The 26,601-nt window shown below is 47.0% G+C and overlaps 1 protein-coding gene across 14 annotated transcripts in view; it reads left to right on the forward strand.

The window, feature by feature from the left end:
* Window positions 1-26,601, forward strand: part of sox6 (SRY-box transcription factor 6) — an 832,058-nt gene that overhangs the window by 790,083 nt on the left and 15,374 nt on the right. For all 14 annotated transcript variants that reach the window (XM_072466411.1, XM_072466398.1, XM_072466399.1 and 11 more), the window contains one exon: window positions 14,161-14,334. In XM_072466411.1, the coding sequence (XP_072322512.1) occupies window positions 14,161-14,334 (174 nt within the window). The remainder of the gene's footprint in view (window positions 1-14,160; window positions 14,335-26,601) is intronic.

A 26,601-nucleotide genomic window follows, 5' to 3' on the forward strand; every position in this document is an offset into this window, starting at 1 on the left:
ACACTCTAACGCAGTACAGGAGAGTGTTGCACTGTTGGAGACGCTAGGCTGGATTTCCATCCTTGAATAATTTCCATTTTGGGGAGAGTGGGTGTGGGCTTCAGTCGAGCCAGCTGACCGTGGAAAAAGTTTGGAGGCAGCCCCAGTAACTGCAGGGCACCAAGGCGGGCTGTTTAGAAGGCCCATCTTGGTGCTGTGTTAGAATAAAAACAGGAAGGCCTTCCAGCCCTCGTCCCTCGCACCCTCACACTCTCCATGCCACCTCTTGCACATGTCCCCATCCACTGCCTCTGGCTCCTCATGTCTCTCCCACCTGCCATAAACCAAGTTTTGTTCCTGCAAACAATCCCTATGACGTTCATGCCCCCATGCCAAGGTATACCTCCCAAACAACCCCACGGCCTCTCATGCCCCCATGCCCATTTACCCACTATGACCTGTATATATATACACAATGAATGCTAGAGTGACAGTAGGATGTGTAAACAAAAAAGCATTAAAAACAGTCATTCATTGATAGCCTTCCACTTTCTTAAAAAAGTTGTTTTTTTCCCACAGCCCAATAAAAGTGTCAATCATCCAGACCATTTAAAGTATCAAGAACCGAACCTGCAAGCATTTGAAACCACATTATCTTGTGTAATTAACATTGTGACATTGACAGCATAGATAAGAGAGCCAAAGCTGTCAATCAGGCAATGTTTTCAAGGGGCTCAGCTGTTTCAACAGGCTAATGGATGTCTGGACTTTCAGTACATAATGAAGCTTGGGGGCCATACTTCGACATGGGATGGGCATGGAGGGCATAGGGATTGTTTGGGGAGCATACCTTGGCATGAGTTTATGCGGGCCATAAATGGTGGTGGGAAGGCATAGCTTGACTTGGAGGGGCATGTGGAGGACCTTTTGCACCTACATTTCAAATGGTTACCTCGTGAAATCTATGCTTAATGGCACTTTTGACGATGTTGAGAACCATGAATTTTTGAAAAGCTTGCCCGACTCTAAGATATTTGTGGAGGATTAGGACCTGCCTATCCCCACAATGGAACTGGGCAGGTCAGGAGTACAGAGTCTGGGCCCGCAACTCCAAAATATCAGAAACCACAGGAATGGGGGTCAGGCACCCCAGAATGGAAACTCACCCACCATTCTTGAAGGGCTCTCAGGTCATCCTGGCTTGGCGAAAATCCGGCCCATTGCCTTTTTGTTAAACCAAGTCTGTCCTTTCAGGTGGACATAAATGACCCCATGGCACAATTTCAAAGAGGAGCAGGGGGTGTTGTCTCCAGTACACTGGCTTATAGTTGTGACTGTCATGTTTCTACATTACAACAGTAATTCTCTATCTCTCTTCAGGTATCTTGCCCCAAGAGAGTATTGGCCACCATGGACTTCCATATGTTGGTCCATGGTTATGCTCGGCAAAGTATGCAGTGGTTTGCCATTGCCTTCCGCAGATCCTGGCTGACCAGGTGGCTCCCACTCGCACCACTATAAGTGTATTAGAAGGATTTGCAGGTTGATAATCAACCTGTCTGGCCACATCATGAACACACATTCTGTGGCCATCAAGTCTCGGAGTGGGACTCGAACCCAGAGCTTCTTGCTTTGAGGCAGCGATATTACCACCGCGTCACAAGATATTCTGACACAACAGCAGTTATATTGTTAAAAATGTACTTTATTTGTTGTAAAGCACGTTGGGACGTCCTGGGGCCATGAAAGGCACTGTATAAATGCAAACCTTTCTTTAGCATCTCCAGAGGAAAGGTGCTACCTCATGCGCTTTTCAACAGGGAGTCCCAAAGCTGGACTGCCGTTGCTGGCACTGTTACACAGTAAAGGCAGCATCCGCCTACATCTGTATGTGTCCTCAACATTTTCTGCCCATCTGTTCCTTTTTGTGTGTTTATGGGTGTCTCATTGTCCATGTTTGCATAACATTCTTTGTGTAAATATGTGGGTTCTTCACACTTTTGCGCATGTTTGCATCTCTCTATCTTGTTTGTGTGACTCTGTGTGCGTGTGTGTATGTGTCTTATATTTGTGTCTCACACCTCTCACATGTCTTTCTGCATTGTGCGTGATTGTCTCTGATTTGTGCCTTTGTCTGTTTCTTCCTCTCTCTCGCTAACAGGGGTTGATAATGTGAAACAGGCAAATCAGCTTGGCTACCCGTTAAATTCTTCTCCTGATATTCATTTCCATGGACTTCAATACTACCAAAGTCAAAATTATCCCCAGCATGTGAATTTGGCAGGTGTTTTTTCGATTAATTTTACTGACGTTTCCTAACAATTTTCCCAGAGGATATGACTAACAATGAATTTTTGATTTTCAAAAGCCTTGTTGCAGTTTTGTCAAATTGCTGCTTCTGAATTCATTGGATTGACAACTGAATAAAGAGGCTGAACATTTGGTTAAGCTGAAGCAAGGCTGAAAACCATTAACATAATGTAACTTCTTTAACCTCCTGCAACATTTAGGTGTAAACTGTGGATGGTGCTTGCATGGCATCGCAACATCAACATTAGTGCTTCTCATATGTAACTGCAAAGAGAAGCAATTCCGCCCGCGCCAATATTTGTCACGCATAAATATTTGTAACAGTTACCATGGTAGTTTAGAAAGAAAAGGCAAGAAGCAGCAAATGTTGAAAAGTTACACCAGGAACAAAGATAAATATTTCTGGACAAGAATTTAAACTTTGGATAGAGTGTAGGTGAAACAGTGGAACAGTTATCGCACAGAGTGACTGTGGTCAAAAAGGAAGGCTCAGATTTTCCTTTACTTTCAGTCGACCATGAGTTTGCATCAATTCACCCACAATCTTTCGGTCTTTTTAAAACAAAAATGCTCAGATGTAAAACATCAGCAGAGACCACAAAGGCTTCAGTGAAGCATTTTGTTCTCTCAGATGCGGTGGGTTTGCAGCTCCTATGCTGCCCGGGTCGTGTGTTTGTTTTAGCTTACTTTGTCAGGAGTGTATGGGGATAGGAACACAAAACATATAAGCAGGAAATGGACTAATCCGAACGTGGTTTGCAACAATATTAGACAAATTTAAAAAGGGACTGATTATCCATTATGTTAGAATTGACTCCATATGGAGTTGGCAATAATAAGTCATTTTTTCCCCCTCGGGTTTGAATTGATGGTTCAAATTTCCTCTGTCAAAGAGTTCATATGGAGGGAATTCTTTAACATTCTCAACAATCAGGGCTGTTGATTGCTGTTCAGAAGGCAAACTCATGAAACAAAAAGGTTTCTTTTTATCCCCTATATGTAACAATGAGGAAATATTATTGCACAGTATTCAACATGTGTCCAGTTGTTCAAAAACAAAGCATATTTTTGTTCTTGGCTGGCTACATGGCATGGAGAACATATTACCTGACTCGCTTCATTAAAATTCCACAATTGTTCTCTGTCTATAAAATTCAATGATACTGCCCATTCATCTCCTGTCCCGAAGGTACCACCTCGCGCGACTTTTACAGCTGCCAGCCACCCGGAATCTTTCTCAAGTGGTCTCTCTTCACCGTGAGCCTGGGTAATGAGTGGTAGCAAGCTGTTCAATGATGAGAGTCATCACAAGCTTTCCTGATTCAGTGCTCACCCTATAATTTTTATAAACACGCAGGCTTTCATCCAGAGGTCATTGGCAACAATTAATACTGGGAACTCTTGGCTGATTTTGTTTTCTCCCCCTTCTCAATTATGATGACCTGATGTCACCCAGGTGGAGATCAACTAACTCAGCATAAATTGAGGATCAGAAAGGGAATGTTTTGGCTGTCGATGGGTCTTTGGGCAATTCATTTAACAAGTTTCCACCACTACAATTTTAGTAGGCCCATTTAGGCAGGGAGTGACTCCTTAGGAACTGTAAGTGGCAAAACATAGAGCCCAGTCAGTGATAACTTGTACATAACCCAAAGATGCCAAGTTTATTACTTGAGGAGCAGTTAGCTTCCCCTCAATTGCCTGCAGACAGCTTGAAAATTCAACTGTTTATTAATCAATATTTTAATTCCTAATTACTGCTTTCTGTCATCTCAAAATGTTATATATTCAAATTGAAGCCGATTAAGCATGCATGCATGAGATTTCTTATTAAGACTGCAACTTTTGCAAAAGCATTTGAAAAATAAATCCCTAAATCAAAATCTAAATAAATAATAGAAATTGGACTTTGGCTCATAGGTACGCTTGGACTGAAAGCCTTGCAAATGATAAATTGTAACTTAAAATAAATGCTAATATTTTTGTTGGACGCACCAGCTATAATTTGAGATGGTTACAAATCAAATGTACACAGCACATCATTTAAAGTTGATTGTCCTCCAGAGCAGAGAAAGAGCTGCGTTGTGCATTTTCAAAAAAAAATGTTCAGTACTGGAGTGGATGGAGGAGAATTATGCCACTGACATCAGCTGATGATTCTTACTTTTGTTAGTTGCGATGTAACTTTAGCTGGCAGACCATTTTGATGAACTCGAGGGCAGAATGGTAGCACAAGTGGCTAGCACTGTGGCTTTACAGCACCAGGGTCCCAGGTTCGATTCCCTGCTGGGTCACTCTCTGTGCGGCGTCTGCACTCACCGTGTCTGCGTGGGTTTCCTCCGGGTGCTCTGGTTTCCTCCCACAGTCCAAAGACGTGCAGGTTAGGTGGATTGGCCAGGCTAAATTGCCCTTAGTGTCCAAAAAGGTAAGGAGCGGTTATTGGGTTACGGGGATAGGGTGGAAGTGAGGGCTTAAGTAGGTTGGTGCAGACTCGATGTGCCGAATGGCCTCCTTCTGCACTGTATGTTCTATGTGCACCACTGAAGGAAAATTAAGAAATTACGTTTGAGTGCAGTGTGATGTGGGTTTAATAGGAAGGTCACCAACTATTGCTTAGAAACTATAAGCTCTTTTACTGCTAGAGAAGTGGTCAGAATTCTCCTATGCCCCTGCAGGTGTGCTCAATGGCGGCGGGGGGGGAATTCAGTGAGAGGCCCAAAAATCATTTTTTACGCCAGTGCGAATTTCACAGAACCACAGGGAGGGTGGTAGAGGTGGGTTGCCTCATGTCCTTTAAAAAGTACCTGGATGAGCACTTGCCATGTCATAACATTCAAGGCTATGGGCCAAGTGCTGACAAATGGGATTAGATAGGCAGGTCAGGTGTTTTTCATGTGTCGGTGCAGATTCGATGGGCCGAACAGCCTCATCGGCACTGTATTTCTGTGATTCTGTCAGTCTGTGATTTTTCCCTGGAACCTTAGCCTTTTGAGAGTTGAGAAAAGTGGACCTGGAGAGGGAGACACTTTTCAGCCATCTGCACACACCGTTCAGTCCATCATAGTTGATTTTGCAGGGGTTTTGCCTGAATGCTCATGGAACTGGCTTCAAGAAGGATACTAGCATTTGTCCAAAGGTCCTCCCATTAAATCTGAAGATGTGGCAGATACATAGTTCGTGGTATTTCCCTCAAGCTCCTATGTAGAGTCACTGCTGCACAGTTCTGCCTGGGTGGCTCAGTTAGTGGCACTCCTACTTCTGAGCTGAAAACCCTGGGATCAAGTCCCACGCCAGGGTTTGATGGCCAGGGAAGGCGTGGTTCACATGGCTCAAAGCAGGTTGTTGATCCTACAAAATCCTTCCACCATTCTCCAAGGAGACAAATGTCTGTGAAGATCTGCAAAATAACTAAATAAGGGAGCTTGAACAAGGTTCAGTTGAATAAACACAGCATAAATCTTTCTCAGCAAGATTTTCTAACCCGGAATGAACCCTGGAAGGTTGGCCAGAATTCTCTGTCCATTCAAGCCAACGGGATTCTTCGGTCCTACTGCATATAGTGGGCAAGGTAATCGAGGCTTATGATAAGTTTGGATGAGCAAAGACAGGAGGAGACTCAAGTGGAGCATAAACCTCAACATGGAGTGGTTGGATCAAATGTCCTGTTTCTGTGCTGTATTTCTACGTATAATCCAGTGTTGCACAGATGTTAATTATGGGCGATACATTGCATGACATTTTCCCATCTTCAACTTACAAACAGGCCTGCCCAAATATGTGTTGGCTCACACAGCATCCACTGTAACTTCGAGTGAAACATCTTGTAAATATGGGCAGCTGTTAGAATGGCTCCCTGCTAAGTTCCTGCTCCTCTCTGCCCCAAGTTCAGCTGACGTTGAGCAGACATTGCAGCAAAATCTAGTTATGTGCCTCTTTGTGGAGTTATAATGCATGCTGAGAAGTTCAACTGCACCTAATTGGTGGTATTTTCTGTGAGCTTAGGTTTGGTATTATCTGTTGTTGAACTGTGGGTCAAGAAAATACAGTATTTATTACTCATCCCATTTTTTCCTAAGGTCATTACGAGTCAACCACATAAACTGGAGTCACATTTATGCCAACCTCAGCAATGGTAAACAGTTTCTTTCTCTGAAAGGCATTGGTGAATCAATTGGTTCATCTTAGGCATTTTCTTTTCCCAGTTAAGGGGCAATTTAGCATGGCCAATCCACCTACCCTGCACATCTTTGGTTTGTGGGGGTGAGACCCACTCAGACACTGGGAGAAGGTGCAAACTCCACATGGACAGTGACCAGAACTCAGGTCCTCGGCGCTCTGAGACAGCAGTGCTAACCACTGTGCCACCATGCCGCCCTCATCTTCTTAGGCATGATGCAATGTTCATCTATGGGGATGAAGTGGCATGACATAGCAAGCAACATCCTTCGTGCATTAGGCACCATCTCCACTAGACTGGAGGCTCAGGTGCGGACCTGCTCTATCATTTCCCTGCAGACTTGTACCTGCACCTTGGATTACCGCCCCCTGTGTGTGTACCTATCACTTCCTAGCCTTGTCCCTCTCCCCTCTTGACAAAGGTTGCTGATGGATTGAAAGATCTTGGGCGAAATTCTCCCTCAACGGCGCGATGTCCGCCGACTGGCACCAAAAACGGCGCCAATCAGACGGGCATTGTGCCGGCCCAAAGGTGCGGAATGCTCCGCATCTTTGGGGGCCGAGCCCCAACATTGAGGGGCTAGGCCGGCGCCGGAAGGATTTCCGCCCCGCCAGCTGGCGGAAATGGCATTTGTTGCCCCGCCAGCTGGCGGAAATGGCGTTTGTTGCCCCGCCAGCTGGCGCGGAAATGCGGCGCATGCGCGGGAGCGTCAGCGGCCGCCGACAGTTTCCCGCGCATGCGCAGTGGGGAGAGTCTCTTCCGCCTCCACCATGGTGGAGGCCGTGGCGGAGGCGGAGGGGAAAGAGTGCCCCCACGGCACAGGCCCGCCCGCGGATCGGTGGGCCCCGATCGCGGGCCAGGCCGCCGTGGGGGCACCCCCCCAGGACCCCGGAGCCCGCCCACGCCGCCTGGTCCCGCCGGTAAATACCAGCTTTGATTTACGCCGGCGGGACAGGCAATTTCTGGGCGGGACTTCGGCCCATCCGGGCCGGAGAATTGAGCGGGGGGTCCCGCCAACCGGCGCGGCCCGATTCCCACCCCCGCCCAATCTCCGGTACCGGAGACTTCGGCGGGGCGGGGGCGGGATTCACGGCGGCCAACGGCCATTCTCCGACCTGGCAGGAGGTCGGAGAATGACGCCCCTTGTGAACCTTTTCAAAGACTTTCAAAATGTTGCCTCCTGCCTCCTCTGATTTTAAGTTAATTGATTTTAACACTCCTATTTAATTGATCCCTTCTCTTTAAATTTTGTTCCCTTATTCTCTTACTCCTACCACAATATGCTATAAAGCTATACGTATTAACTAACCTCAGAAACTTAGCTTAGCACTTTGACAATGGCCTCAGACCATCTTTAAACCTCTCATGTCAGAAAGGTGGTGGTGACCGTCCTGTTAGAAATTTCATTGAGAATCAGTATTCCAGAGCAGAGATTTGCAATGACATCAAGTATATTTATGCAGAGGTTTGCTTTCTACTGACAGAGAGCAATGTAATATAATTCACTGCTGTTAGCTTGTGCTACTTAAATGCATGTTTCAGTGTGAAAAGATACCTGCGACTTAACCACAGCAGTGAATAGGGGTCACTTGTATTCCAGAACTCAGATTAAATCATTTTCTTCGAAGTATATTTGTTTATATTCTTTAAATTCCCCTCTTCTCTCATTACATTGTTTCCTGAAGCTGAACATACAATGTTTGCGTGAGTGCTAATTCTTTGCAGGAGCCCATTTCACATAGTGGATTCCTTTGTGACAGCCTGTCTGCTGTGGCACAAAGACATAGTCAAAGATCAAGTGATGAAGTTTGGTGTTTGGCTGCATATCTCAACTGTTTCAAGTGCGGGCCTGCTTTCGACAGGTGTGATTAGGCACTACAGTTTTAAGGACCTTTATATTTGTGGTCCCCGTGAGGAACTGTTCAAAAATATTCTCGCAGAGTTACCATAGTGTAAACACGCATTGTAAATCAAAATCTACAGTGAATTATGCTCACAAAGACCTATCAAATGGATAATGTGCCTGTCAAACATTCTTGTTTACATATGTGCTTGAACTAAAAGTCCCCATTACCTAACCCTGAAGTATTAGCAATTTGTACCTGTCAATGGACCACTCAGTTTGTTACAACTTATGAAAAGAAGAAGAATATTCCTTTTAATCTCCTCTATGTTCATTTCAAATAAGTAATGCAGTACAAATAATTATCATAAAGCTGGTAATGCAAATTGTAAAATATGTGAGAGGGCTACTCTTGCACAATGTAGACTGGATAGAATTTCAAATTAATTTGCTGTAGGTTATTTCTCAATGGATACATCGTGGGTGACATCACCATCATTAATCCTCGTATGCAAATACTGCTGTTGAACAACACAACTCTAATCAAATGGAAGCAAATCTGCGCGCCATCAGAAAACAATCAATTTTTTAACTTAATGACAGTAATGGATAGCTTGTCATGAGTTTTAAGGCTGTAATGTATTTCAGGATTCAAGCGAAGGTTATAAAACAATGATGTTAAAGTGGGTCACAATGTTGTATAATTATAATCCCTGAAATCGTGCCAGAGATTTCTGGTCTACTTTAACCACCAGTTCCAAAGTTATTGAGTTGAAATTGGGCCGTATGACATTAGCCGTGAATACATTGATCTGTTTTATAAACTGCCCTTGTTCAGTATTTTTATGTTTCTTGCTCCTACAGCATAATTTCATCTTCCAGTTTTAATCCTTAACCAACTATTTGAATCCCTTGATCAGATCTTTGTGTTGAAGGTAGCTGCCATTCTTGATTTCTTATTCAGTTCGCAGCCTGAAGGCAGATCGTCCAGTGATTATTTGTCAAACCTTAGCAAAGTGCTATGATTTTTGACTACAGGTAGGGTAAGGAGGCAGGACCTCAGCCAGAATTGGCATCAAACCCCATACTGTTAGCGTTAATCTAATCCACAAACTAGCCAACTGTGCTAACCAGTTCTCCCCCCCCCCCCCCCACACACACACACAATCTTGATTATTCAGCCAATATTGGGAAAGCAAGTTATGAAGCTCTATACATATAGCTCTGCATTATGCAGCTCAATACCACTAGAATCGCAAAATGCTATATTGTTTTGCTACTTGGAAAATGCAGCATTCAAGAGGTTAAAACATTGTGAGAACAACTGGAGACTGTTTGGCAATCACAAAATGATTGAATAGTTTTAGATATCACAGGCATGCATGTGACTATAGATAATGCAGACATGTCAGTACACACTGCAGGAGTGTGTAAAACCTACTTCATCAAATGCCTTTCTAGTGCCTGTTTAATCAAGGACAATATATCTAAATTCCTATAACAGCATTTTCTATTTAAATTCAAATTCATTTTTAGTGAAACCTAAAAGGATCCACAGCCAATCTATCCTTAACTATCTGATGATCACTGTGTCTGCAATAGTCTGGAATTGTTTAGTTAGCTATTACTTGAAAACACACCTCACTCCCACATAACTATCAGGAAAAGCTGAACAGGCTGGGGCTCTTTTCTCCAGAAAAGAGGTGATTGAGACGTGGCCTGATAGAAATGTTTAAAATTATTAAGTGGTTCAATAGGGTTTATATAGTGTTGAATTGTGAGGGAGGAGCCTGTTACTCAAATGGTAGCACTGCTGCCTCTGAACCAGAAAGCCTTGGTTTTAAGTCCAAGGATTTGTACGTTACAGAGTGTTCCTGTGCCTCAAAGCAGGCTGTTAATCAATAAATGTAAAAAATCACCGATAAGGAATTTTGAGGGAGGGGTCTGCTTTAGACAATTGTGATTGGACAAAAGAGTTTTAAGGAGATTTAAATTTATGGTCTCCATTCCACAAAATATAAAAGTGCCTTCAGAAAGGCCTTGAAACTTGGTGTTTTGTGAATTAAAACCACCAGTGAATTTCCAATTCCTGATACAACTGTGTTTCATATGCAGAATTCCCTATGAAGAATTCATGTGATACAGCGCATATGCCTTTGGATGTTCAGCGGCGGAGACTGACTTCAGTCGTTAATTGATATCACTAAAGTTTATAAGCCCACCCCCAAACATCTTATCCTTTCCATGACATTCATGTTCCCAATTTTTGCTTTCTTGTTGGTGTTTTGCTGTGGAAAGTTATATTTTCCATTGTGTTGGCACAATGGCTGCTATGGTCACCAAAATTTTCCTTTGAGGTTTGTATCAAGTGATGGGAAGAATGTGGTTGACAGGGCTGTCATACAAAATAAGGAATTTGAGTGGAAAATATATAACATGATTTTTCCCTACTGACAAGAAATGAATGTTTTAGTGAAAAAGAAGAGATTGACTTCAACTGAATTATGCTACTTGTATCTATACTTCTTGGTGTTGAATTTCTACTGGGTGTTTCCAAATTGCCCTTATTTTAGCAAGATCTGTAGAAGCCTGTAGAAATAGCATGAGCATCGTTTATGCCATTTCACCAGACTTTTCTGCCTATATCATGGTGCAGAATTGGGAGGATCCCAATGGAAATTGAATTCTATCATGTTTGATCAGCTCTTAAGGTGCAGTATCCTTATTAATGTCTCCAATGCCCAGCTTTAACTCTCACTTCCACAACATATTATGTGTAGGATTGCCCAAAGTAAAATTGGATCAATGGACCCAGGCAAACTCTTATCAAGTTCTTCTGCAGCGTAACTTTGGAATTCCATTTGTTTGGCAATGTCCTTAAGTGCAGTCTTAAAGGGTAAATTTCTGAGTGCATGCTTCTGGTAAAGAGGCTCAGCTGCTGGGAGTGCATGTTGAGAATTTGGAGATGTGCTCCGCATGACTTTCTATCTACTCAAAAATCATTGGATGGAAAATGATGCAGACGACATGCCTGCCATTCCTGGTATGTTTTTGCCTCTGAGAGAGGGACGCAAGTTCCAAAAATTGCCTCTTTAGTGCAGCATTTACTGGGCGATACTTTCAGAATACATTGTGTCTACTGTGCGGTACATATATATTTAGATCAAATTCAACATCTTTTTACTCATCGATTGGATGTGGGCATCACTGGCAAGGCCAGCATTTATTCTGATAACATCAGAAATAGGAGCAACAGAAAGTCATTTGCCTCTTCAAGCCTGCTCTGCCACTCAACAAGATGATCTTCTCCATTAACTTAGGGTTCCCAACTGTGGTTAAATGTATTCCTGGAGGTTTCATCACATGACTTTTCACATCACATTGCATCACATGCCCCCACGATCCAGCTATTAGTCAACACATCTGTTCTTGTGACACACTGCCTTCCTCAGCCATTTGGAAAGCAAAAAAATTCATTGCCCAATTGGATGATGCTTGTCTGTCAGCCAAATAGCCTCTTCGTCCATTTTCAACATTTTTATATCCAGTAAAGAGAAATGTTGAAAGCAAATGGCAAAAATACCCTAATATTTTTTAATATCCTGATGGGTTTTCTCCAGGTTTGGAGACAGCAGTGCCTTGGATATTGATTTTCAATTTCTGGGGTCTACAGGCCAATCCTCAAGGGTTGGCAACCCTACATCAACTCCACCTTCCTTGCGCTAGCTCAATATCTTTTAATTTCCTTAGAACTCAAAGATTTGTCAACCTCTGTCTTGAATATGCTCAACTATTCATCATCCACAGCACTCGGGAGCAGAGAATGTCAACCATTCACAACTTTTTGAGTGAAGAAATTTCTCCTCATCTCAGTCCTAATTGGCCAGCCCCTTATTCTGAGACTGTGACTACCCCCCCCCCCCTCCCCCCCCTCCAACCCACCCCCCACCACCTCACCCCACCCGTTCTAGATTCCCGAATCAGGGCGAAAAAATGTCACCATCAACCCTGAAAAGACCTTTTGAGGATTTTATACTTCAGTTAGATCACTTCTCATTATTGCCCCTTACTAATTGCCCTTGGGAAGGTGGTAGTGAACCATTTTTGAAAATATGACTGAGTGGCTTGCTTGGTCATTGCAGTGCGCAGTTAGACTTCACCCAAATCGACGTGGGTCTGGTGTCACATGCAGGTCACACCGGCTAAGGACAGGACATTTTCTTCTCTGAAAGATATCAAAAGGTTTTTCTTCACAACATTCCGGTACTTTCATGGTCGTCATTACAGATACTAGCTTTTTATTCCAGATTCCAATTCCCCAGTTGCTTTGGTGGGATAAAAATGCATGTCTCCAGTACATTAGTCCGGTCCCCTGGATTACTACATCAGCAGCACAGCCACTTTGCTACTGTACTCTCAAAGTTAATCTTTTAAACTCGAGATGGATGAAAACTGAATGATGAATTATAATCACATAATGAATTATTACATTTAAAAATTATGGATTTGAAATTATAATTAAAAAGGCAATATAATTCCAAGACAGAAACCGGTTGATGGCTGAAAAATGCATCCCCTGCTTAGAGCTTTATAGCACAAGGTTATTTAAGGGTATTACAGCAGAAGCTCTTGTAATGAACACATATTTAATGAAAATACACTTGTATCGCAAATATCTAAATGTTATAATTCACTTATCAAGGAACATCATTGGGTGGCACAGTGGTTAGCACTGCTGCCTTACGCCGCTGAGGACCCGGGTTCGATCTCGGCCCCGGGTCGCTGTCTGTGTGGAATTTGCACATTCTCCCCGTGTTTGTGTGGTGTCACCCCCACTGCCGAAAGATGTGCAAGCTAGGTAGATTGGCCATGCTAAATTGCCCCTGAATTGGGAAAATAAAGAATTGGGTACCCTAAATTTTTTTTTTAAAAAATCATTCAAGGAATGTTCTAGAAAAATTCAAACAGAAAGCAACACCAGAGAGTGTGGGAAGAGAGTTATGTGAGAGAATGATGAACAAATGCCTGGATAACATTCATTCACTCTTGCTTCTTCATAAAACTAAAAATACGAAAAATGTTCACTCCGGCTTAGCTAAGAGAAGCTGTCCTCACATTGCGATTTCTGCTTGTGAAGCATGGTTTACAGACCTGAAGGTGCACCTTCATTAGATTAGAGAGCATTTTGAATTAGTGTCAAGAATGCAGCAATTTCAGATTGAGCTGAACCTGAACTTGCAGCTTTCTCCAGCTCATCAAACTGTCACTCAGTAATACTCAGTCCTGACACACTGAACAATGTTTTGGTGCCAAAAGAGATCCGAGTGTTCACTCTCCGAGGGCCCCATTGCACAAGGGACCGCATGCTTATCTTCGTAAAGGTGCCGGAACCTGATGACTCAACATATTCTGACATGTAAGAATAAAGGTTGAACATTTATGTATGCACACAAGCATATTTATTCTGCTAAAAGAGTGTCAATCAGAAAGCAATGGCACTGGGGGCATCATAAATTTCTGAACTGATCCTGAGGAACAGACACTAGCTGTCATGTCTGAACTAGCATTTCACTGCTGGGGTAATGGATGCCTTCATCTGGCCCAGCAGTCAGCAGATTGCCCTGTGTTGATGGATACTGTCAGCTGAATGCTACACTAGATTTCACCGCACAATAAACACGGCTCTCTGAGCCCATGCAAAGTGAAATCAATTTATCCTGTATGCTCTGCGCATGCTAAATAAAATTAATGTACTGTGTTGCTCTGTTTTCTTCCTGCTCCGATGTTTCAGGGAGTAAGGCAATGAATTGGTCTCCAGCTAAACTACAGCAGTATTATTGTTGGCCAACAGGAAGCACTACGGTGACGGAGGCACGGGTCTACAGAGAAACCAGGGGTCGCAGCAACAACGAACCACATATCAAACGACCAATGAATGCGTTCATGGTGTGGGCAAAGGACGAGCGCAGGAAGATACTGCAGGCATTTCCAGACATGCATAACTCAAACATCAGCAAAATCTTGGGTGAGTAGCTGAAGGAAATGTCTCAGACCGCACTATGGACACCCTTTAACAACTTCTTCTGACAGTATGATACCCAACTTATATAAATCATTATTGTTGCGCTGCATAACCAGAGTCAGAGGTCTGTACCGAAAACAACTTTCAGCATTGCAATAAATATATTAACAAAGCCACATTTATGAACAGATATTTAGAATTTTAGTGTCGTAGAGTCATACAGTACAGAAGAGGCCCTTTGGCTCATCGTTTATATTTTATGGCACATTTTCCCATTTTGCACTGAGCCGTAATGACACCCTGTTGTTGATACTTGATGTAGATATTCTGTCCATCCCACAATGATATAATTACAATGAAAACCACCGCAACTTTTTCAAATTGATGCGATGTTCTCCTGGATTTACGTGAGACTTTTCTCAATCGTTTGTTGTAGGATCTATGAATCTTTGAAGTAACAGGTCAAAACTAACTTTACTTTCTCGTGAAATATAGTGTGTGGGATTCTGTGAACCTGAGACTAAGTGTTGACGCGGCCGGAAATGCCGTTGCGTTTCTCGACGGCGTCAACACGGCCTCAGGATCAACAATTCTGGCCCCTACAGGGGGCCAGCACGGCACTGGAGTGGTTCATGCCACTCCAGCTGCTGATCCTGTCGTGAACTGGGCGTCGCGGGATCCATGCCTGCGCAGTGGCACCGGCGTCAACGCGCGCATGCACAGTGGCTCCCTTCAACGCGCCGGCCCCGACGCAACATGGCGCAGGGCTACAGGGGCCGGCGCGGAAGAAAGGAGGCCCCCAGCCAGAGAGGCCGGCCCGCCGATCAGTGGCCCCGATCGCAGGCCAGGCCACATTGGAGGCCACCCCCGGGGTCGGACCCCCTCCTTCCCCCCACAGACACCCCGACCATTCCACGCCGAGTTCCCACCAGCTGAGAGCAGGTGTGGATGTCGCCGGCGGGACTCGGGTTTTATACAACGGCCGCTCGGCCTATCCCCGGCCGAGAATTGGTGGGGGGGGGGCACGTAGAGCGGTGCCCTGCCAACCATGCCAGTGCCAATGGTACCGATTCACCGCTCTGTGGAGAATCGCGTGCCGGTGTCGGGGCGGCGTGGTGCAATTCGCGCCGGTCGCGGGGATTCTCCGGCCCTGCCCCGGGCTGAGAGAATTCCACCCAGTGTTTTTTTCTGGCTTAACTTAATAAAATACAAAATTAAAGGTAAAAAGACGCTTGAAAGTGTAAATGATGTAAGCGGTCGAAAGCAGAATCGTTACGGCCTAGAAAGATGGTGCTTAATAAGGGCAACATTATCAAGTGAAATAAAATATTAGATGGGTAAGGATAAACCAGTTTATTCCTTCAAATTAAGTCAAGGCAGTAGGATCAGAAGACATAAATGGAAATTAATGCCAAATACGTTTAGGAGAGTCATACAGTACTGAAGATGTCCTTCGGTCCTTCGAGTCTGCACCGACAAAACTACATTAAATCTACACTAATCCCACTTCCCAGCTCTTGGGCCAAAACCTTGAATGTTATGACATTTCAAGTGCTCATCCATGTATTTTCTAAAGGTTGTGAGATTTCCTGCCAATGCTACCCTCCCAGGCAATGCAATCCAGACTGCACCACTCTCTGGGTGAAAAAGCTTTTCCTCAATTCCCCTCTAAACCTCCTACTCCTCACCCTGAAAGGGGAACAGCTGCTTCCTATCCACCCTGTCCATACCCCTCATAATATATACACCTCAATCAGTTCCCCCTCGGCCTTCTCTGCTCAAAAGAAAACAACCCGAGCCTATCCAACCTCACTTCATAGATCAAATGGTCCATCCCAAGTAACATTCTGGTGAATCCGGACCTGAGGCTTTGTCCACTTTTTAGCCCACCAAAACCTCCGAAACCTCCTCACTTCCTATGTCGAACTATTCAAGAGCCTCACAGTCCCTCTCGCGGATTCTGTACCTACATCCTTCTTCGCGCAAGTGAAGACTTGTGAAGTACTTGTTTAACACCCTACCAATGTCCTCTGGTTCCACTCACAGGTTGTCCCTAGGTCCCTAATGGGTCTTATTCCTGCCTTGATTAGCCTCTTCCACTTAATATACTTATAGAATATCTTAGGATTCTCCCAAATCTTACCCACCAGTGCTTTTTCATGCCGCCTCTTTGATCTCCAATTTATTTCTTAAATTCCACTGCACTTTCTATATTCTACTGAAGCCTCCAATGATTTGCTCACCTTGAACCTGCTAAAAACCTCTCTTTTCTTTCTTATCCAGTCCTGAATTATTCCTAGACATCCAGGTTTTCTGGGCTTGTTGCTCCTATGTTTCACCCTAAAGGAAACATGTTGGGCCTGTATTCTTCTCTATTTCCTTTCTGAACCCCCCCCCCCCCACCACCCCGCAAACCCCCCACCCCACTGCTCTGCTGTAGACTTTCCAACAAGAAACTCTTCCCAGTCAACTGTGGCCATATGTTGGCGTATTCTAATAAAATCTGCCTTCTCCAAACCAAAACCTTTTTTGCAGACTATCTTTTTCCTAGCAAACTTAAATCGTACTGTGTTATGGTCGCTATCACTAAAATGCTCCCCCACTGCCACCTCAAACACCTGCCTGGCTTCGACCCCCAGAATTAGATCCAGCACTGCGCTGTCCCTTGCTGGATCTTCTACATATTGACAGAACAAGCTCTCCGGAATACTTTTCAAAAAATCCGCCGCCTCTAAACCTTTTACACAATGACTATCCCAATTAATGTTGTGGAAATTAAAAAGTCCTAATATAAATGACCCTGGGCGGGATTCTCCCCTATCCGGCGGAGCGGGGGGCTTCCGGCATAATGGAGTGGCGGGAACCACTCCGACGTCGGGCCGCCCCAAAGGTGCGGAAATCTCCGCACGTTTAGGGGCCAAGCCCTGACCTTGAGGAGCTAGGCCCGCACCGGAGCGGTTTCCGCTCCACCGGCTGGCGGGAAAGGCCTTTGGCGCCATGCCAGCCGGGGCCGTAAGGTCTTCGCCGGGCGATGCGGGTCGGCGCATGCGCGGGAGCGTCAGCGGCTGCTGAAGTCATCTCCGCGCATGCGCAGGGGTGGGGGTTTCTTCCGCCTCTGCCATTGTGAAGACCATGGCGAAGGCAGAAGAAAAAGAGTGCCCCCCACGTCACAGGCCCGCCCGCGGATCGGTGGGCCCCGGGGTCAGATCGCCCGCGCCCCCCCCCAGGACCCTGGAGCCTGCCCGCGCCGCCTTGTCCCACCGTACAAAAGGTGATTTAATCCACGATGGTGGGACAGGCATTCCAGCAGCGGGACTTCGGCCCATCGCGGGCCGGAGAATTGGCGGGGGTGGACCTGCCGACGGGCGCGGTGCGATTCCCGCTCCCGCTGACCGGCGCGGCACGATTCCCGCCCCCACTATACCTCTGGTGGTGGAGACTTCGGGACACGGCGGGGGTGGGATTCACGCCAGCCCCCGGCGATTCTCCGACCCGGCGGGGGGTCGGAGAATCCTGCCCCCTATTCTCATTATTTTTAATCACTTGTGAATTGTCCACTGAACTAGTTTAAACTCCTCCCAACAGCAGTAGTAAACCCACACAAAAGGATGTTAGGTTCATTCTGGTTCAGGTATAGACCATCCGGCTTGTACATGTCCCACTTTTTCCGAAACGGCCTCCATGGTCCTGGAATCTAAAACCATCCCTCCTACACCATGACCTCTGACTTATCATCCTCACCCTTTAGGACATCCTGCAGCCGTTGAGTGACTTACCTGACCCTAATGCCAGGGAGGCAACACACCATCTAGGAGTCACGTCTGTGGCCGCAGAAATGCCTGTCTGTTCCCCTAACTAATGAATTCCCTATCACTATCGCTCCTTCTTCCTCCCCTCTGGTGCTTGTGGTGCCAGAGGCTTGGCTCTGACTGCACTCCCTTAAGGAACCAGCGTCCTCACCAGTTTCCAAAGTGGGAAACCTATAGCAGGACCCTAGTGGATTCCTGCACTACCTGTTTGTTTCTCCAGAACAGCCTGGTGATCACCCTCCCTTGAGCTGCGGTGTGACCACCTCTCTAAATGTGCTATCCACGTAACTCTTAGCTTCTCGGATGTGCCAGTGTCTCCAGCCGCTGCTTGAGCCCCAAAACCTGGAGCCTAAATTCCTGCAGTTAGGAGCACTTCTTGAACATGTGATCCTCTAGGATGCCAGCAGAGTCAATGACTTCCCACATATGACAGATCACAAATTCCACTTGGCTGACCTTACCTGCCATGCCTTAACTTAAGTGTACTTCGTGTTACTTGTTAACTTTCCTAATTACTTAGTCTTAAAAAGCACTCCTTTTACCTTAACATAGGTCGCGATTATCCAGCGGCATTGTGCTCGAGGGAGAGCGCAACGCGGCTGGAGAATCTCAGGGAAGACCTCCAGCGTGACTCCCAACAGGATTCCCGCGAGATTCTCCGGTCCTGCGAGATGTCGGAGTCGGAATCCGCCCCAAATGGGCGGGACCAAATGATGCTCACGGAAGTAGGTCTTAAACCTACTTACGACCTTTCTGCGCAGGATCCATCATCCTCCCATGATTCTTCGGCCTCCCCATGAAGGCGGCGGCTGGGCGCCGAATAGTACTGGTCTAGACAAACGTGGACCAGGCGGTACGGCATCCAGGGGCTCTTCCGGGACATCGGAGACATCTGGGTGGTCAGGGTACTTGCAGGGCAGCCCCTTGGCCATTCCCCGGAATGTGGGCACCTTGGCACTGCCCAGTTGGCACCTTTGCACTGTCACCCTGGCTTTGCCAAGGTGCCCGGATGGCACTGCCAAGGCAGCTGGAGCACTGCCTGTTTGCAAGGGTTGTAGTGCAAGGGTGCCCAAGTGCCAGGGTGGCACTCCCAAGGGTCAGGGAGCGAGGGAGGCCATACCCATGAAATGGAGGTGGAGGGGGTGTTTGGAGGGTGGCGGGGGTGTTTTAAGGGTGGCGGAGTGCAGGACAGGTAAGTAGGGGCCTCTGGGTTGTTGGGGGTGATGGGTGGGGGTCCTAGAAGGGAGGGGTGCTGTAAGGGGGCTTGGGGATCCTGAACAGGGGTGAGCCCGAGGGACCCCATTGCAGGATATCCTCACTTGTGGTGGGGGGGGGGGGGGGGGGGGTTAGTGTCCATGTGTGTATGGGTAGGGGGTGTAGCTCACTTACAAATCGGAGTACACTTTCAAAATGCAGCCCGATCTCTGAATTCAGCTCCCCACTGCTAAAACAAAATTCTAAATGTGGGCTAAACCGGTGAGAAACTCCCCAAGGCCCAAAAAAGTGACTAACGGCTGGATTCTCCCGCCCTGCCTGCCTCGAGGATGCCACAGGCGAGCCCCGTACAACGGATCTTGGGCGGGATTCTCTGGTTACCGGGTGAACGCGGCTGGAGAATCCCGCGCTAAGTGTCATTGAATAGCGGTGGGGAACTCGCCAGCATAGCTGGCGGTAAACTCCCTGAAAAACCCACCACAAATTAACTTAGAAATTTTTTGGGAGAATCACGCTCATAGTCTCCTTGTCAAATTCTACCTCAACCTCACATATCCTTGTATTAGTTACTTTAATTACTTGTCATTTTATTATGCTGGGTCTGACATATACTTTACTTATCCCTGGAGCTTCTCAATCAATCCCTTAATATTACACTTTTCTAACTTACTATTATTTTGGGTCAGTCCCTAATGGTCCTTACCAGCCAAGACCTGGGGCAAAATTCTCCCGAAACGGCGCGATGTCCGCCGACTGGCGCCCAAAACGGCGCCAATCAGACGGGCATCGCGCCGCCCCAAAGGTGCGGAATGCTCCGCATCTTTGGGGGCCGAGCCCCAACATTGAGGGGCTAGGCCGGCGCCGGAGGAATTTCCGCCCCGCCAGCTGGCGGAAACGGCCTTTGTTGCCCCGCCAGCTGGCGTGGAAATGACATCCCCGGGCGGCGCATGCGCGGGAGCATCAGCGGCCGCTGACAGTTTCCCACGCATGCGCAGTGGAGGGAGTCTCTTCCGCCTCCGCCATGGTGGAGACCGTGGCGGAGGCGGAAGGGAAAGAGTGCCCCCACGGCACAGGCCCGCCCGCGGATCGGTGGGCCCCGATCGCGGGCCAGGCCATCGTGGGGGCACCCCCCGGGGCCAGATCACCCCACGCCCCCCCCAGGACATCGGAGCCCGCCCACGCCGCCTTGTCCCGCCATTCAAAAGGTGGTTTAATCCACGCCGGTGGGACAGGCGATTTATCGGCGACCTTCGGCCCATCCGGGCCGGAGAATCGAGCGGGGGGGCCCGCCAACCGGCGCGGCCCGATTCCCGCCCCCGCCGAATATCCGGTGCCGGAGACTTCGGCAACCGGCGGGGGCGGGATTCACGGCAGCCCCCGGCGATTCTCCAACCCGGCGGGGGATCGGAGAATGACGCCCCAGGTCACGCAACCTTACCTACCCTATCAGCTGCTTCCTCTTATCCTGTGTTACTTTCTGGATCTATGGGAGCGATTCTCCGCTCCCGCGACTAAGTGCCCACGCCGTTGTGAACGCCGTTGAGGATCACGATGGCGCGAAACGGCCCCGATCTCGACCAATTCAGGGCCCCAAAATAGGCAAGGATCGGGGCCGCGAGAAACTCGGGGGGGTGTGTCGCTAAAGCAGCGTCGTCAGCGCGCGCCGGGCACTGGCGCCGCATAAAAGCGGCGCCGCGTCATCCGCCGCCTAACTGCCGTCACCCGCGAATGCGCGGGTTGGCTGGCGCCAGCCAACGCCAACTCGCGCATGCGTGGTTGCCGTCCTCCCCGAGGTCGCCCAGCAAGAAGTTGTCGGATGGATCTTGCGGGGCGCGGAGGAAAGGAGGTCCTCCTTCAGAGAGGCCGGTCCGCCGATCGGTGGGCACCGATCGCGGGCCAGACCCCTATTGAGTGCAACCCCGGTGAAAGAGCCCCCGTCACCCACCCACAGGCCGCCCCCCCCAGCGCTCCCGCGCTGTTCCCGTGCTGTTCCCGCCGGCAGCGACCAGGTGTGGTTGGCGCCGGGGGAAGCCGTTGTTTTGGGCAGGCCGCTCGGCCCATCTGGGCCGGAGAATAGCGGGTGTAGTGGAGAATCGCCATTTTGGATATCCCGGCGATTCTCTGGCCTGCGCCGCGCAGAACTTGACGTGGCCGTTCCCGCCGCTTGGGTGCATCGCGGGAGGGCGTCGGACCGGCGTCGCGGGGAAAAATGGCATGTCAGGCGATTTTCCAAACCGGCGCGGGAGTGGAGAATCGTGCCCCTGATGTCACGTCAGGAGCTCCTCCTCTGGATTCAATGAAGATTCCCCACCATTCCGATCAGCTGCTCTCTCCCCAGGTTCACTCCCTCTTCAGCCACTGGTGCTCTGTGCCGGATATCAGAGGGCTGGATTCTCCACCGGCGGGATGCTCTGTTTTGCTGGCGCCCGGGGGTTTCCCGACAGCGTGGCGCTGCCCCACAATGGGAAACCCCATTGACTAACCGGCGTAACGGAGCATCCCGCTGGCGGGGTGAAGCAGAAATGCGGTGGGGCGGAGCATCCCTCCCTAGATTTTTTTCATTTAAATTGTGATAAGGATTTGGAATAATCTAACAAATAATCTCTTTAAACAGCTGGTGAAAGCAAACAGACGAACCTTTCTTTAAGCAATGTGGAGCTATGGTACAGATAAAGCCTATATTTTACTTTCTATGTTTAATAGCTTTGAAGAGGTTTTTTTTGATGTGATCAGCCTGAGTTTCTTGTCTTGCTAAACAAAAAGCCACCAGTTTAGCCAACAGGCATAGTGGACAGAATTTTACAATTCCCTGCCAGAGGGCTTACAGGCAGGGGTACCTGTAATATTCAAATACGCTGCCTATCCGCGACCTGGCAGAAATGTTACTGGGTGAGGCATGTATGGCCTAGTGCGGCCATTCACCCTTGCCCCAGTTGAGTGGCCAGTTAATTGTCACTTCCCACCGAGCCGCAATTTTGAGGCTCGTAGGAGGAGGTCAGGGATGAGGGATAAACCTGCTCTCAAGGCCTTGGTAGGAAAATGGTGTCACCTCCAACACTGGCCCGCCCCCCTTTCCTGATCAGGGCATCACTTCCCCCCCCCCCACCTTCCTCCCCTCCCCCCACCAAGGTCTGCCTCCCCCACTCAGTGCTCCCTCCCCCCCACCCTTAGAAGGCCAGCCCCGCCTGCATCATCCCTCCTCACAGCCTCTCCCACCCTCAAGAATGAAGGGACTGGTATTGTGAATAGCATTTAGGTTAAGGCATACAAATGATCACATATACCCAGAGTGGAAAATGTTCAGTGATGGCAGGAAACCAAACAAATCTTGGAACACGGGGAATGTCCAGTCACAGACAAAAGGGTACCCATTCCGAATATTCATCTTGCAGAATCAAGTATTGTGGATTGCTGAAGGTCAACACTGTGGGGAAGCAGGAGCCACATCTTAGTCCAGTGTAGTGTCCGGCTGACAAAGCCGGAAGTATTGCCTGCGATTTTTACAAATCCAAACCCCAAGAGCCCACTGGCAGATCAACGGTTTGTAGCAGTGACGGGGATCCGTGGGCCAATTCACATTGAGAAGCGGGCGGATCTGTCTGGCTGGCTGCTGTTTGGACACTACTGGAATTTCTAATATCTCTCTCAATAATTCAACATACAGTTCTTTTATTTCTCTCAATTCAGCAACTTAATTTATGCTGTAATGAAATGAGCTATTCTTTTCAGAGAAGTGATGATTGGTATTTGTGCAGCATTAATATGATTTAATCGAATACTGATTGATCATCACCCTCAAACCATCCCTCCCTCAATTGATATCAACAGGGACTCGTGATTGCATTATCCATAAAATGAAGAGTTAAATATAACACCATAAATATCAAATTATACTATAATTATTAATGTAAAATTAGCTCTTAACATTGAACTGTTTCTATTGTGAAGAAGTGTTTTGCTTATTTAACTTGTGATAGTTACTGAGCCATATCCATTTGCCACTCTCGAGTTTATCTCATTGATTATGGTTTAGTTAGAAATTCAAATCCCTCTATTTCTCTTGATGTATGTCTGAATTTATGTTAGATTTGAAATATTTATTGGAAATATATGTCAATCCATTTTGTTCAATTAGTTATTTATTATATGATCAAATACTCTATCTCAATATTTATTAGTAATGTAATTTTGACACAAAATCTGGGATCATGCCCACATGGGGAGGTTAACTCTTTCTGAACAGTTGTGAGTTACTTTAGCATGCAGATTATCTCTGACATGACTGCCTCAAAAAGGAATTCCCTCCTACTGAATAATAGATCTGTACCTTGAAAGGATGGTGTGGAATGTTCGAGCTTGAATCGTCTGATCAAATTACTCTGCTGTTTTAAAAATTTATTATATTTTTTTAAAAATGAATGGGAAGGAGTTTCATATACTGTAAACACATTAAACCTTTGTTTGCTAAGATCCCATTATGGCATTTTAAGGTCTGAATTTTAGTACGATATAGAGGTGCAGAAATAGGGATATATTCATGGCAAACAACTAGTGATTGCACGAAAGTATGGAACAAAATACCCTTCAATTCTCTGGGTATTACATTTTGTTTGATTACACTCAAATAGTAGATAACATTTGGTTCCAAATGGTTGCTATGCCCAAGCTTTGTCTTTATTTATTACTTTTCAACCGTTAGTTCTTTGTGAAATTAAATTTTTAAGATGATATTTTCACAAATGATCGGCTTACCAAAAATTAAATTTATTTTGAATAGCTGGTTGAAGACTAGAATCGGGTAACCAAAAGACCAAATCCACTTCCATTCACTTCAATTGTATAGCACGCCTGATCTGATAAACATGAAAATGCAAACTCAAAATGCAAGTGCAAAATATCCTGCAGCCTTTGAGCGCACTTTAAAAGTCCATTCTGACGTCCAGGTTTATGAAGTACGCTTGTGTTTGCGTTGACATTGAACTGCTGAATGAATGTGGAAGTGGGTAAGGAGATGCAGAAATGCCACTTTGCAATTTTATTCACAATTTCTAGAATCCTGAATTCAAGCATGACATCCGAGAAGCACTCATGTGCATTTTATCGAACTCAATTGGATTAGAACACGTTTCCACTTTCAGCAATGATGTGCTAAAGCCCTGGTACCATCCAGTGAGATAAAAAGATTGAAACATACTTCGTAAGACCACAAGATATGGGAGCAGAATTAGGCCATTTGGCCCATCGAGTCTGCTTTGCCATTCAATCATGGCTGATATGTTTCTCGTCCCCATTCTCCTGCCTTTTCCCCGTAACCCCTGGTCACCTTATTAATCAAGAACCTATCTATCTCTGTCTTAAAGACACTCAGGGAATTTGCCTCCACAGCCTTCTCCGGCAATGAGTTCCACAGATTCACCACCCTCTGGCTGAAGAAATTCCTCCTTATCTCAGTTTTAAAGGATCGTCCCTCAGGTTCTAGTCTCTCCTACTAGTGGAAACATGATCTCCATGTTCACTCTATCTAGGCCTCTCCATATTCTGTAAGTTTCAATAAGATCTCCCCCCTCATCCTTCTAAACTCCATTGAGTCCTCAACCGCTCCTCATGTGATAAGCCCTTCATTCCTGGGATCATTCTTGTGAGCCTCCACTGCACCCCCTCCTAGGCCAGCACATTCTTCCTTACATATGGGTCCAAAATTACTCACAGTACTCCAAATGGGGTCTGGCCAGAGCCTTATACAGCCTCAACAGTAAATCCCTGCTCTTGTATTCTCGTCCTCTTGAAATGAAAACTAACATTGCATTTGCCTTCCTAACTGCCAACTGAACCTGCTAGTTAACCTTAAGAGAATCCTGAACTAGGAGTTCTTAGTCCCGTTGTGCTTCAGATTTTTGAAGCCTTTACCCATTTGGAAAATAGTCAATGCATTATACTTCCTACCAAGGTGCATTAACCTCTCACTTCTCCACAAGAGGCACATTTTTACTTATGGAGCTTACAGTACTGGTTTGGGTTGGGAGTGCTCCTGTAAGAGACAGTACACGAAGAGACTGCATAAGATTTGCTAAGAGAAAAGTTGAGTGTTCATAACAGTTCAATCAATAGCTCGAAGAAGGTGTTAGTTTCACCTTTTTAATTGTGATTCATTAGCAACCGATTTGCTTTGATTGAAAGTATTGTCAGTATTTTGTCAGTTTTAGTGAGGAGCTGAAGGATATTAGTATTTGTAGAGAAATGGTTTTGGAGAAATTAATGGGATTGAAGGCGGATAATCTCCAGGGCCTGATAATCTACATCCCAGAATACTTAAGCAAGTAGCCCGAGAAATAAATGATCCATTGGTGGTGATTTTCCCAAACTCTTTGGACTCTGGAATGGTTCCTCCAGATTGGAGGGTAGATAATATAGCCCTGCTGTTCAAAAAGGGAGGTAAAGAGAAAACAGAAATGATAGACCAGTGAGCCTAACGTCAGTAGTAGGGAAGTTGCTAGAGTCCATTATCTAGGATTTCATAGCACAGCATTTGGAAAGCAGTGGTGCAATCAGACAAAGTCAGCATTGATTTATGAAAGGGAAATCATGCTTGACAAGTATACTAGAATTATTTGAAGATGTAACCAGTAGAGTTGATCAGGGATAACTGGTGGATGTGGGTCGGGATTCTCCGAAAGTGTTGACGCCGGCGTAAACAGCGGAGTGGTGTACACCGGCGTCAACAGGCCTCCTGGCCCAGGAATTCGCCGCTGTTCAGGGGGCGAGCACGGCGCCGGAGAGCTGTGCGCTGCTCCGGTGCCGAAAGGCAGCCCTGCGCGGCCGGTGCGGGTCCGCGCATGTGCCGACGGCCGTCTCCGTGCAGGCGCATGCGCATGGTTGCCGTCTCTAAGCCGGCGGGGAGCGTCGTGTCAGGGACTTTACAGCGGGCCGCATGGAAGGAGGTAGGCCCCCTCCAGATCGCGGCTGCCCACCAATCGGATCCCCCCCACACCCCCACCAGGACGTCCACAGTGGACATGGGTCCTAGCTCCCGCCGGGTGGTACCAGGTTAGAACCACGCCGACGGAACTCGGCGGGAGTTCGGCCCCTCGCCCGCGGCGAATCGCCGCGGTGGCCTATTTCAGCGGCCCCTGACCGGCGCCGCGGCGACTGCTCAGGCGCGATTGGCGCCAATTCTCCGGTCGCCGGAGAATCTGCGACCCGGCGTTGGAGCAGCATGGCGGGAATTTCCTGCACCCCCGGCGATTCT

This window comes from Scyliorhinus torazame, chromosome 10 (assembly GCF_047496885.1).
Source record: "Scyliorhinus torazame isolate Kashiwa2021f chromosome 10, sScyTor2.1, whole genome shotgun sequence".
NCBI lineage: Eukaryota > Metazoa > Chordata > Chondrichthyes > Carcharhiniformes > Scyliorhinidae > Scyliorhinus > Scyliorhinus torazame.